Source organism: Talpa europaea (assembly GCF_964194135.1).
Source record: "Talpa europaea genome assembly, chromosome: 10".
NCBI lineage: Eukaryota > Metazoa > Chordata > Mammalia > Eulipotyphla > Talpidae > Talpa > Talpa europaea.
In genome coordinates, this window is record NC_140077.1 from 44835518 (window position 1) to 44849980 (window position 14463).

Consider the following 14463-nt stretch of genomic DNA (forward strand, 5'->3'; position numbering starts at 1 on the left):
GGGTTAGGTTGACAATATAACCTTCTTGAATTCTGCTATTCTCACGATTACATCCTGGGCCTGGTTCTCTGCCCTTCCACAGCAGGAAGGTGTTTCTTAACATGCTGCCAAGGAGACCCATTGGCTTTTGCATTTATCCCTTAATTGATTATCCATGGCTTTTTATTATCTCTTTCAAAAGCATTAATTACCTCCAACAATAGCCACCCAATACCATTATCTTTAAAATGTCTGATATTGTGCCCAGGTGTATACTTCATTCCACCTCATCACCAGTGAAAATTTTAACAATTGCAATGCTGTCTTGTACCTATACTGCATCTACCACCAAGGGTTCCCATTGCCAGTCAGGCAGCAGGTGAACTAGCTCCAAAATCCCATTAGAGCATCTGCTTTCTATCATCCTGGCAAATATCACAGGTCAGATTCTCCATGGAGCAAATTTGGAGATGAAAACTAACATGTAGCAAGTTTCTAAAGGGCACACTCTCAGAATAGACATCTGTGACATCTATGACGGGAAAAGAAGGAAGCAAAACTAAATAAAGAAATTGAACCACAAAGCAATCCCAACAAAGCCTCAGGTGAACCCTTAGGGAGCTCTGAATCTGTGGTAGCCCTTCTGAATTGCCCCAAGTTCTAGGCAGAGGCACTGATATGCCCACAGCAATCAATAATTCATTGAGGACAGGCTGCCCTGGGAGGAGGTGTGACCCCAGACAAGGTGGCTTTCTTCAGCAAATATTAGTTTGAGAAAGTCCTTGGTTCTGAAGAGGAGATCTGGACAGTGCAGCATCCATGACAATGATACTCACAGCTTTTCAGAACAAAGGGGAGCAGAGAGGAGAATATTCTTTAAGAAGAAGTGCTTTGACAAAACCCTCTTGCCCTGGCCTAATTGTTCCTTCATCTGCTGGTGAATATGATTTGCTGCTAGTTATAAAATTTATTCTCACTGTAAAATAAATGTATAATTATTTTGTTGCTAAGACATATAGAACCATCTGAACAAAAATAATTATTTCTTGAGTTTAGAATAAGAAATCCCATGCAACCCATCCCTTTGGTTTATTTCTGCTTTAATAGAGGTACATTTGAAAATGCAAAATACACTGACATCCAGGGGGGAAAGTAAAGCAGTATGAGGTGTGGAGAACACAACTGTGCTTTAATTTGGCTCTTAAGTAAGCAGTCATCCTTCTAAACAAACGACGTCCACTAGCTCTGCAAACACACCCAGCGTTAATTTTAGAGCAGTACATGTCACACTGTCAAACATGTTATATACCCACTCTATAAATTCACTGTGTGTCTCATCTTGATCTTTCCGTAAGAAAAGGGGCATATCAATAATTAACAATCAGGGGTTCTAAGGAATTAGGTATGAAATACCTGTCGATTTTCTTCTCAGCTTTAAAAAAGTATAATGTATTCCTCAGCAATTTTATAGACATGGGAAGTTTATTTAATTTATAGTGATGTTTGTTGAATGTGATATAAAAGAAATGCTGGTAGTTTCTGGAACAATAGAACAGATGAAGGAGTCTTTAAGAAATCATGGGGAAACAAGATGACAATCCTTAAGCTTCTTCTCAGGTGTTTTTAAGTTTCTATAAAAGGTTTTATTCCATAATAGATCATTTAACCACGTAAACAATATACTGAATGCATTGCCTGGTGTCAAAGTGGGGAAATTCTCTTTTTTATATAATAAAATCCTGCCCGGCACGATCATGATAAGCTTGGTTTTCATCTATTGGTTGGTATTCCTGTTCAATATCAGTGAGGAAGACATTTTCAGAGCTGCTGCCAGAGCCAGAGCCTGATCCAGAAACGTCTTCAGAAAGAGGAAAGTCATCATTCAAGTTCTGGGATCTCGTCAATCTAAAGTATGAGAGAAAAATGAAAACAACCACAGTAAAGTTTGAGCCACAAGAAGATAATCATAATAAATTTTTAATAAAAAATAAAAGCAGCTACCCAGCTGCTCAAGTCTTAAAAGTTTCCTAGTTATTCAATGCTTTAAAACTAAAAACAAGTCACCTCTCCCACCTGTTTGCCTAACTCATTGCATGTATCAGCTACACTCCAACCCAATGCAGACTCCTGTAACTGTGCTAATTTTCTCATCACAAGCATAGCAATCCTATGGCAATCCCATAGCAATTAGAATTTACTTATGGAGTAATTCATTGGGGAGGAAAGTTCTATCCTCTGTGATATTTTGTCTATTTTCTCCCACTAAAGAAAGGACAAACAAGATAGCATTGATAGATGACATTTTTCTTAAACTTTGTGCAAAAGTCTAATAATTTCAGTGCTTCCACAAAACTCACTCTTAAGAAATTCTTTACAACAAAACAATTTTTTTTACTTGGGACTTTTTGTTTTTTTATGAAATACAATTTAGAGCTTTTTCATGTTAGAATATATAGACCTGCCATGTTAAAAAATAGTACTGTATTATACCTGTACATTGTACATGTATGTACTATATGTACTTAATCATGCCTTATTATAGGACATTCAGGTTGTTTCCATTTTTTATTTTCATTTTTTAAATTTATTTTTATTTATATCTTTTGTATCATTGTGTATTTCCCCAAAAATTCCCACCACCAATTCACCCATGAATCATCCATAGTCCCTTGTGCTTTTCTCTCCCCTTTTTTATAACAAAATAATTTAAGCATTATATTTGCCAACCTAGTAACATTCAATTTTCTCCCACAAAAATATATCCCAAAATTATGCTGCTTTCAAATGTATTCATTCAGATAATGTGTTAATTCAGCTAAAACCTGCTAAAAGGATAGGCTGCTGTGTCTGATTTGAGTGAGGTAGCTACAAGTCCACTCAGCAGCAGAAGACAGAGCAATGGTGACACTCCTAAGTGGCAGAACAAGGCAACAAAATATCAGAAACAAAAATTTAATTTCAGAGTCTGTGGGTCATTTTCTCCATGCAAACAATAAGCCACAGGCCATACAACAGGTAAGGGTTTTCATCCACGCATGCAATCAACAAATATTTGTTGAACACCTGATCCCTGTTCCAAGTGCCTGATAGAGAGGAGGTAGATAGATGACATCCCTGCTCATAGAAGAAGTTCATAATTTAGTGGGAAGAGGGCCAATAAAAAGTGAATAAGTCAAGAAAATATAAAGTAATGCTAAGCACTATGCAGAGAAATGAAATAATCTAACGTAATTGAGGGCAAACAGGTGGCTAGCTTAGATTGTGGGATCAGGAAAAGGAAATCAGAGTTGTTAACAGATTTGGCAGTGAATGAGAAAGGGACAGGGAGAGTATCAAAAGCATTTAACACAATGAGGTCAAACAAAGCATGCAGAAAGAGAAGGGGCCCGGAACAGAGCCAGCGCAGCAACGACATGTTAAATATTGAGCAGAGGCGAAGTAAAAGAAAACCCACGATAAGGTGGGGCCATGAAAGCCTAGAGAAGAAAGCATTTCAAAGCAAGGGTGGTCTACTGTTTTTTGTTTTTTTTTTTAAAGATTTATTTATGCATTCAAGAGTTGGGGTATATGGCCTCCCCTGGTGGCACAGCGGTTGAGCGCTGGTCTGCAAAGCTGCCCGCAGCCTCTGCAGTGCTGGTTCAATCCCCGGCCACCTGTGAGGGTCTCACATGGCGCGCAGACCTCTCCTGCCGCCTGCTGCTCCCCTCAGCAGTATATTTCGTCGGTCTGCCTGTTCTGCTCCCTGCTTTGGCTCTGGTGAGTTCTCTCACCCTCCCGTGCTTCTGACTGTACCCAGTGCTTGTATAGATAAATAAATAAATCTTTAAAAAAAAAAGAGTTGGGGTGTAGGCCAGAGGTATGGAGGGTGAGAGATTCACCAGAGACAGAGTGGGGAGCAGAACAGGCAGATTGACTGAAATACAATGCTGAGAGGAGCAGTAGGAGAGACAGGAGAGGTCTTCTCTGCCATGTGGGTTAGTCCGGGGATCGAACGCATGCTGCAGTGTCTGCAGATAGCGTCATATGCTAAGACTTAAGTCCCTGCACCACCAGGGAGGCCCTGGTCTACTGTTTTTAAGGCATTTTAGAAGTTTAGAGTGGTAAGTAGTGGATGTGTCCATCAGAAGTAATTGTGACTTTAACAAGCACTCTGGGAGGAAGGTAGGAAACAAAGTCCACAAAAAGGTGTTGAAGAAGTTGGAGATAGCATGCACTGACAATCCTTTCAGGAAGTATTACTATGAAGAGGAACAGAATATGGCAATAAAGGGAGAGAATGAAATCAAAGAGGGGTTTTACCTAAATGTAGGAGCTACTGCAGTATGTCTGGTACTAATGAGAAGAAAATGCTGAGTTTCAGAGGGATAACTGTAGAACTCATGGCACGGAGATGAGTGGGAATTGGATACCCAGCAGATGAAGATGTGGGCTTAGCAGCTGCCATAGTCAGACCTGAATCAGGAAAGTCATCTAAATATTTTTAACTGTTTACACATGTGATGGAAGAGAGCCAAGCCAGTAGGGGAAAGTGAGATAACCCAGAGGTTAGCAACAACAAGAAAATGCTTCCATTCTGGGCTCAGGGAACAATGGAAGGGGGTGCCCAGGGACCAGAGGCATCTGGTGGGAGCTGAAAGCATGGATGAGGCACAGTCCTGCCAGAGGTGCCATGAAGGCAGAGAGTGAGAAAGAAACACCCAGGTCTCTCCCTTCCTCAGATACGTGTCATATCCTTTCTCTGCCTCCCATTGGCCAACACTCAGTCACAAATCTGAAAGCCTAAGAGATGCAGATCACAGAGTTCTCTGAATTTGCCTGTTCTGGACATTTCACATAAATGGACTTTCATTTTATTGTATATAAATACAATATGTGACTTTTGTGTTTGGTGTCTTTCAACTTTGTATAATGTTTTCAAGTTTCATTCATTTTATAGTATGTATCAGTTCCTTTGTTCCTTTGTAATGGCTACATAATATTTCATTGTATGGATATACCACATTTTGTTTATTCATTCAGTTTTTGAATTCCTATGGAGTTTAATATTCAGTATGCTCTATTTATAGAAATAAAACAATATTCAATCATTTTCAATAACTGTTACTAAAAAGTACTCAATTTTTGTCTCTATGAGTCACTAGAAGATCTTACAAAAATGTAGATGAAATGTTTATCCTTGCACAGCTCATATGCTAGTAAATACAATACAGTTTTACCAATTTACCGTGCAGAAAAACCAAACCCCCAAAGCAAGAACTTGCAAAACAACACTCCAGTAACTCTCCTACCTCCATACCAAGAGGTTTAATATCAGAGAAAGTTCACATACGTGAAAGGGTCAATCCTCAGAGGGAGGATCCTGTTGGATTCGCCTGGTAGTTCAAAACTTGGTCCCTTTTCATCTATGCAGTTTGCAGAATTACTGTCAGGGCTGCAGCGTACCCACTGGTATCTGGCTCTCCGCACAGGAAAACCTGCCCAAAGAAGGAACACACATGGTTTCTCATTTTTCAGTGGCTAAGAAATTTTTAATTTAACAGATTCTAAATTTGGTAGACAGTAAGGCATGGACAGATTTTATGGTCATTAATATAACAGGAGCATTCACTATGCCAACCTTGTTCCTCCTTCTCATGATACCCCTGTATGATAGCCCAGAGTCTAAGATTAAAATAGACTATAGGGGGTGGGGGGCGGGGAGGGGAGGGATTGGAGTCAAAATAAGGGGGTTGCAATTGTATGGGGAATATAAAAAAAAAAGAAAAAAAAGGGAAAAAAAGAAATGTGAATAGATAGAGGTATATGGATTGAAAGAAATTAAAGTTATTTTCTCCTTGGGGAAAAAAATAAAATAAAATTTAGACAAGTACCAAAAAAAAATAAAATAAAAAATAAAATAATAAAATAGACTATATAATAATCAGCTGCCTGGGGTAAAGTCCCAGCTCAATTACTGGTTAACTGTGAAACCTGATTCCCCTGAGTCCCCACTATAAAACAAAGTTACTAATAGCAACTATTTTTCATAAACTAGTCACAAAAATTAAGTAGGAAAATACATGTCAAGATCTTAACATACAGGCAGGCACAGTATACACTTGATACACTTATCTATTTTTTTGGTGCTATTATCTGTAACTTATACAAAGGAAAACTAACATGGTACATTGCAAGGTAGAGGGCCCAGGATTCAAACCTGTATCTGACCACAAACCCTGCCTCTTATAAAGACGAGCCCAATCATGTTCAGAAAGATTAAGAAATACACCAGCATTACCTGAGCTATTACAAAATTCATTCTTTAGGGTTAAATGGAGTACCTAGGAATGAGAAGTAGATAGCTGTCTCTTTCTTTACATTCACATCTTTACATTCACATTTTGAATATTTCAAAAGAACACGACCCCTTTATTCATAAAGGGCCAGATAAGTTGGAATATCCTAGTCTGTAACAACTTCTTTGAGTTTAATTTCTAAGGAAATGGCTTCAAATCTGTTGTTGTGTTATACTAAATTCATTAGTTCATGAAGTCAATTCTTCATTCCTCAGTGCAGCAAAGTAGGAGGCTGGTGGTGAAATGTAATTCCCCCCCTCGAAAAGTTCATCTCTATCCCATACCAAACACAAGCTTTGTTCACAGAAACGTTGCTAAAAAATCACTCAGCAAGGGCCTCCCCGGTGGCGCAGCGGTTGAGCGCTGGGTTGCGAAGCTGCCCGCAGCCTCTGCAGTGCCGGTTCATCAGTCTGCCTGTTCTGCTCCCTGCTCTGGTGAATTCTCTCACTCTTCCATGCTTCTGACTGTACCCAGTGCTTAAATAAATAAATAAATCTTTAAAAAAAAAAAATAAAGTTATAAAAAAAGAAAAAGAAAAAAAGTCACTCATCAAAAGCTGTGGAAACAACCCAAATGCCCAAAAATAGATGACTGGATCAAGAAGATGTGGTACATATACACAACGGAATACTACTCAGCAATCAAAAAAGACTCATGCAATTTGCAGCAACGTGAATGGAGCTGGAAGGGATCATGCTCAGTGAAATAAGCCAGAAAAAAAAAAGAAAAATACCGGATGGTCTCACTCATAGCAGGAACTTAGAAAACCTAAATAAGAGGCCAGGAAAAAGACTTATTATAATAAAGTAAAAATAAAAATCAACAAGCAATAGTGCTGGGGGGGCAGGAGGGATTGGGGTCAGGGTCGGGGGGTAGGAATTATATGGGGAGTGTAGCTGGGATGAAGGTGCGTGCATTATGCAGAAATGAAAAATTATGTGGAGAATATATAAAATGGAATAAAATATAAAAAAAAGGGAAAAAAATCACCCAGCAAGTGGCATGTCTATATCTTGAAAGTCAGGAAAGGTGATTCCAAAGTCCAGCACATTGTTGCACTGTACAAATCAGATTGGGAATGATAAAAACTAAGAAAAAATAGTGCTATGGACAAACACTATGGCATTATTTTGCAACAGCAAAAGACTGGAAAACTAAATGTCCATCAGTCACAAACTGGTTAAGTAAATTAAGATATAGCCTACAATACTATACAGTTATTAAAAGAATGGCAACTCTACACAGAAAAAAAAAAGAATGGCAACTTTCTGGGTACTGATATAGAATAATCTCTAACGTATATTATTTAGTCCCAAAAGGTAAGGGATATCATGCATTATGTGTTACTGTATGTATGTATAAGAATGCATTCCTATATATGCTTACATGCCTGGAACACCTCTGAAATATATAAAACAAACTGTCTTTGTGAAGTGCATTGATGGAAGGTAGTGGACAGGACACTGACTTGTCATGGCATATCCTTTTGATTTTTAAGTCATATGGTATGCACTGCCTATTTAAAATTACTTTTATTTTTTAATAACTTCATTAAGGTAGAATCGACATATACTATTAACTGTATTTATTGAAAGTGTACAATATGTTTTGGCATATGTATACACCCATGGAACTATCATGACAACTGAGAAAATGAACATATTCAGTACCCCCTGAAGTTTCCCTGTGCCCCTGGGTACTCCTGCCTTTCTTCCTTCTGACTCCCAACTACCCCCGCCCCCAAAACAACCATACAACCATTAATCTGCTTTCCATTAGTCTGCATTTTTTTAGAATTTTATGTAAATGGACCCATTAGCAACCTACCAGAGGTTTCTTGACTTTTAACTTAGGGGCTAGGAGAAAGGGGTTTCTGCCACTATGGGGTGGTGGTGGAGGAGGGAGTAGGGTCAAAACAAGGGGGATGCGAATTGTATGGGAACTATAACTAAGATGAAAATACAAACATTGTATAAAAATGAAAAATGACGTAAAAATGTATAAAATAAAACACATAAAAAATAGTAACCCAAAGAGTTCCTGTTCAAGTCAGATGAAAGTATGTGAACATATGCACATGGTACGTATATAATATATTTGAGCTCCTTTTTTCTCCTTTTCTGAATATTTCCTAAAGCAGCCTAAGTTTGGCATTTAATTGCTACTTAGCAGCATCTGCTCAGTAGCATCTACTAGCTGCTACTAATCCAGCATCTGCTCCAGCAGAGGGCAATGTCTTCACATCCTATACCCCCTAGACCAGTGCTGTCCAATAGGGACATGATGAACCTCGTGTGGAATTTTCATTATTATGGCAGCCATTGTCTTAAAAGTAAAAATAGACAAGTAAAAATAATTTTAATACATTTCACTCAAACCAGTATGTTCACATATAGTCATGTAACAATCAATATAGAAATTAGTGAATATTGGGCCTTCCTAGTGGTGCAAGGGGTTAAGATGCAACCTATGAAGCTATCCGCAGCCACTGCAGCACAAGTTCAATCCCTGGCCTGCCAGGGAGAAACCCACATGGTGAAGCAGACCTCTTCTGTCTTGCCTGCTGCTCCCCTCAGAAGTGTATTTCAGTCAGTCTGCCTGATCTGCTTCCCACTCAGTCTCTGGTGAATCTTCTCACCCCCCACACCTCTGGCCTGTACCCCAGTTCTTATATGCATAAATAAATAAATCTTTAAAAAAAAAGAAATTAGTGAATATTGGGGCCTCCCTGGTGGTGCAAGGGGTTAAGCACAGCACTATGAAGCGATCCCCAGCCAGCCAGGGAGCTATCCACATGGCGCAACAGACCTCTCCCGACTCGCCCACTGCTCCCCTCAGCAGTATAGTTCAGTCAGTCTGCCTGTTCTTTTCCCCACCCTGTATCTGGTGAAGCCTCTCACCCCTCGCACCTCTGGTCTACACCCCAGTTCTTGTATGCATAAATAAATAAATACTTTTTTAAAAAAAGAAATTAGTTAATATTGTACATTCTTTTTTCATTCTAAGACTTTGCAACTGGACTCTTTCACGCCCACAGCATGTCTCAGTTTGGACTCACCACATTTCACACATTTCAAGTGTTCAGTGGCTAGAGGTGGCTCGTGGCTACCAGTTTGGACAGAGCAGGTCTAGGTATTCTCTAAATGGGGCTGATGTGCTGAAGAACAAACTGAGGAAATGTTTGCATAGATTGGAAGTTAAACAGATAAGTAAAACCAATACTTTCTGAGGAAGTCTGCATGTGAAAGACACATCTTTTCACTGGTGTACCAAACACAACTGTGGTAAATTGGTATAAAAAGTCTAAAACTTATCCTAGAGTTCTCAACTTTTAAAATTTATAGAGAAGTGTTTCTCTTTAGGTAATGCAAGTGTTCTAAAACTGACTATGGTGACAGAGGGGTGTGTGTGTGTGTGTGTTGTGTATATCAGTAAATGTACTTTAAAAAACACTGAATTATATACTTCAAATCAGTGAACTATATGGTATCTGAACTCTATTAGTAAAGCTGTCTAAAATTTTATAAATCGAAGGTAGACATTCTCCACTCCTCCACTTCAAAAGTCTATTTAATAGGGGACTGATGACTTTCAATCTACTTTAAAAAACAAGAATATAAATTACAGACACAAAATTCCTGACATATCTATTTAAGGATATTGGAAGAATATGAAAATTCAACAGTCCTAGCCCCTGAACTTGTGGGAGTACCCTACCATTATCTTGGCTTAAGAGAAATGTCATAATTATCATAATTAAAACAATAAAAGGTAGTGTTATAAACTAATTTTTAAATATCAAAAATTATTCCCCTTTTTCTTTCTTCCATTTCTAACAAAAGGAAGAAAGAAAAGGAGGAATTAAAAAATAGAACTTCAGGCCTCCCCGGTGGCGCAGCGGTTGAGCGCTGGGTTGCGAAGCTGCCCGCGGCCACTGCGATGCCGGTTCGATCCCCGGCTGCTCCCCGGCCACCTGAGGAGGGTCCCACATGGCGCGCAGACCTCTCCTGCCGCCCGCTGCTCCCCTCAGCAGTGTACTTCGGTCCTTCTGCCTGCTCTGCTCCCCGCTCTGGCTCTGGTGAATTCTCTCACCCTCCCACGCTTCTGACTGTACCCAGTGCATGTATAAACCAAACAAACAAACAAATAAATAAATAAATAAATAAATAAGACATGCCTCTAGAAAATTAAAAAAAAAAATAGAACTTCATGTACAGAAAGGTTATCTTCTTAAAAGTCCCCTCTCACTGGATGTGCTAGTTAATTTTGTGGTGGGTTTTAGAGAAGAGGGTGGCTTTTACTTAGAATCCCTTTCCTTACTGCCCACCCACCTGCCCCCACACATACATAATAACTAGTTCTGCTTCACCCAAACACTTTCTATAAATAAATATTTTTTTATTTTTTTAAAGATATATTTATTTATGCATACAAGAGCTGGGGTACAGGCCAGACATTACCAGAGCAAAAAACTTACCCCAGTAACCTGTCTTTTATAACATTTTAATATAAATTTTCCCCAACATCATTACAAATTATTAACTTCCTAGAATTTAAGAAGTTAAGAAGTTAAGTTTCATACTGGAAACTTGTAGGTGAGTTAGAGAAACTTAAGCAGAAATTTCCATGGTGAGGGTGGAGGGGACCATTTTGATTCATTGTTTGGTAACATGCAAACTCTGTCACCATAGTCAGTTTTAGAACACTTGCATTACCTAAAGAGAAACACTTTTCTATAAATTTTAAAAGTTGAGAACTCTGGGATAAGTTTTAGACTTTTTATACCAATTTACCACAGTTGCTTTACTTTCGGCTTTACTTCCTAGTGGGCAATCAACTCCACAAGATGGACAAAGTTCTTGCCGGGTTTGAGAAAAAGCTACAAAAAGTTCCAGGTTTACTTTCAATTTCTCTCTCTGCTCCTCAACTGAATGATAAACTTTATAGCCAGGGCTAAGCTATAGAGAGAAGGCCTTTTTTTTGTTTTGTTTTAAATAAAGAAAATCTCTAATTCACCTACTAGACCTCTGAGTTGCAGTAGAAAGTTGACTCTGACCTTAAAATCAGAAGACCAATTTGGTCAATTAGTTTTAACGAACCCTGGGCAAGTCTTAGGGAGGTGAACAGCGGGTGTGCAAGGTGTCATTTCTGTGGTCTAGGAGGCAGTGTGAACAGACACACGGCAAGGCTCTGGACCCCTTGGCCACACTGCTTGTAGATTTTCCATTGTCTCCTTGGAAAAATAGAAGTAATAAGAGTCCAGGATTCACAGGCCTTATCAATAACCCCCCTGAACTTTACATTAAATCGATTAGCTGGGTCTTCCCTGGTGGTGCAGCGGTTGAGTGCTGGGTTGCGAAGCTGCCCGCAGCCTCTGCAGCACGGTTCGATCCCCGGCCTCCAGCAAGGGTCCCACATGACGCAGACCTCTCCTGCCACGCTCCCCTCAGCAGTGTACTTCGTCAGTCTGCCTGTTCTGCTCCCTGCTCTGGCTCTGGTGAATTCTCTCACCCTCCCGCACTTCTGACTGTACCCAGTGCTTGTATAAATAAATAAATAAATCTTTTTTAAAAAAATAAATAAATAAATAAACAAATTGATTAGCCCTCTATGCTCTCCAGGGTCTCACACATTGACAAATTTCAATTTCTTTGCATTTGGTTAAAATGGTTTCACGCCATATCTTTATTAGGGTTTGACTTAAAGTAACCTATGTGTGCTAAATTACATCTGCTATTCATATGTTGAAGTCCTAATTCCCAGTACCTCAGAATGGGACTGTATTTTGGACATACAGCCATAAAAGAGGTTATTGAGATAAACTGAGGTCTATAGGGATGAGCTCTGATCTACTATGACTGATCTCCTTGGAGAAGAGGCAATTGGGACAGACACAAAAAGAGAAAGGAGCTTGTGAAGACACAGGAAGACGAAGTCATATATATGCCAAAATGAGAGGCCTCAATGACAGCTGCCGACACCTCGGGCGTCTAGCTCCCAGAACTGTGAGCAAATGAACTTCTGTTGTTTAACTCTGTTCTGTTGCTTAACTCAAAATTTCCCAGTCTGTGCTACTTTTTATGACAGCCCTAGCAAAAACTAATGCAGAAACTTAAGGTGTTTTGAATATGCTCAGAAAAGCAGGCCAAAAGGCTAGTTAATTTGATCAGTTCAGGCAAAACAATGGGTTAAATAAAAATTTTAAAGTGGAGAAGGGAGTTATCCAGTCATTTCTGGCACTACATGGATGCACCGTGGGGCGTGGCTCTCTGCATTGCAGCCTTGAACTGCCAACACACTCACTCACACAGCTATTTCCCTTTTTATTCAGATTTTGGCACAAGTCCTTAATTTCAACACCAAGTGCTCTTTTTCTTTGGAAACATCCTAGTTTTTCAGTTCATTCATTCTCTCTTTTTTGTTTTCCTTTTCCAACACAGAGTTAAATCTACCAGGTGGTGACATAAATTCTAGTACTTTATACGATTTCATGAGGGTTTCTTCACTTCTTTCTATTGAATAGATATTACACAAAAGATGTAATAAACACATGAAAGATGTCTTTATTTTAATGCTAGCATAGCATATTGACTCAGAGGGGAATTTGACCTTTCTGGGAAATTTTGAAGATATAAAGACTTATATAATTCTGGCCTTCATAGACCCACCTCCAACTGGTCATTCAAATCTCAGCTATAAATATGGACTTCGTTGCTCAAGACCCTGTCAAAGTAAAACTTGTTCCCTACAGTCAACAAGGTTTCACATTTTAAAAAATAAATAGGTTAGTGGGAAAGTTTCAGCAACATAGTTGCTCTTTATTTTTAATATTAGCAGAACAAGAAGAAAATGACCTTATAAATTTCCAAGACAATGAATATATCTGTGATCACCTATACCATTTCACTTTATCACTATAATAGGACAATCAGAAGTCACTCAGAAGAAACAAATCCAGGACAATATGTGTCACTCTGACTCAGTATTTCCTTTATGATTTGGGGCAACTTAGTATATTTCAGTATAAATTCTCCTATCTACTTATCAGGCCATGACCTTTTGTCTTATTTAGACATGATCCCTAATTTACCAAAGGAGAAGAATTGTGTTTTTCTTGCAAACTGAATGTTTTTCTTACTCATTAAAGGTTTTAAATTGTTTCAGTCTGAGTAAACAACCCTAATGGCAGAGAAAGTTAACAAGAAATTTCCAAATGTGATATTTCTCCAAGCAAAAGGACAAATCCTAAAATCCTTTGCCTCTTTCTGAAATTGGAGAGGGTTTTGTATTTAAACATGTTTAACCACAACTGAATTCTCACTAGAACCACATTTTAAAAAGAAGAAAAAGTACACACAGTTAAATTTACGCCGATTTTAAAGATAACATTTCCTGGTGCCACAGTAATTACAAAGCCACTATAATACATTAAAACTTGGGGTTGAGCAAAGGCTCAGGGGAATAGATGCTCCGAAATACTCGGGATGCCATCTCCACGCAACAGGCACCTATCTCATTTTAGTATTCCTTTCTTGAGCTTTTTAAAATGTATAAGCCACACATTTCTTCCATGTGTGGCTTATAAATTTTATAAAATAGCCCATTTCAATCAATGTAACAGTCTACAAGGCCACACCTGCCTCAGGTTAAATTTTTCTTGCTACCAAACTAAACCAAACTCACACTAAGCAGTTCCGCCACCCCAACTCCTTTTCTCTTGGCCTATTTTCCCACAGTATTATACATCCTGTAGCTTAAATTGAATCTAATAATTTGTGTGGACCCTAGGGCCTACAAAAAAGATTATGGGGGGATTCGATTCCTGCGTCTTACCTTGAACAGAAAAACCCAAAACCAGGATGAGGGCCAGGGCCAGGATGAGCCGCCCGCCTCGGTGGAGGACCTGCATGGTGACTGCTCACTTCAGCTCCACTGCCTCGCACACCAACCTCACGGTTAGGAAATGTAGCAGCGTGTTGTCTGTCCCTTTTAGAAAAAGTTCCAAAACCTCAAACCCTGCCTACAACACACGTCACAGTTTCCTGAACAAATAGAAAGAGATCTACATCAAAACCCAGAAAGATTAGGAGGTGGGGGAAAGGCAGCAAAATAACTATTCATACCCATTATGAAACTGTACTGGACTCTC

At 39.0% G+C, this 14463-nt stretch overlaps 1 protein-coding gene across 1 annotated transcript; it reads right to left on the reverse strand.

Annotated features, from left to right (window-relative positions):
* Window positions 1-1703: 1703 nt before the first annotated feature.
* On the reverse strand, window positions 1704-14223 carry SRGN (serglycin; the record flags this gene model as incomplete). The annotated part of the gene is made up of 3 exons (XM_084245452.1): window positions 1704-1884; window positions 5309-5453; window positions 14148-14223. 3 exons carry the CDS (start codon window positions 14221-14223, stop codon window positions 1704-1706), a joined length of 402 nt encoding a protein of 133 aa, XP_084101578.1.
* Between the last annotated feature and the right edge of the window lie 240 nt (window positions 14224-14463).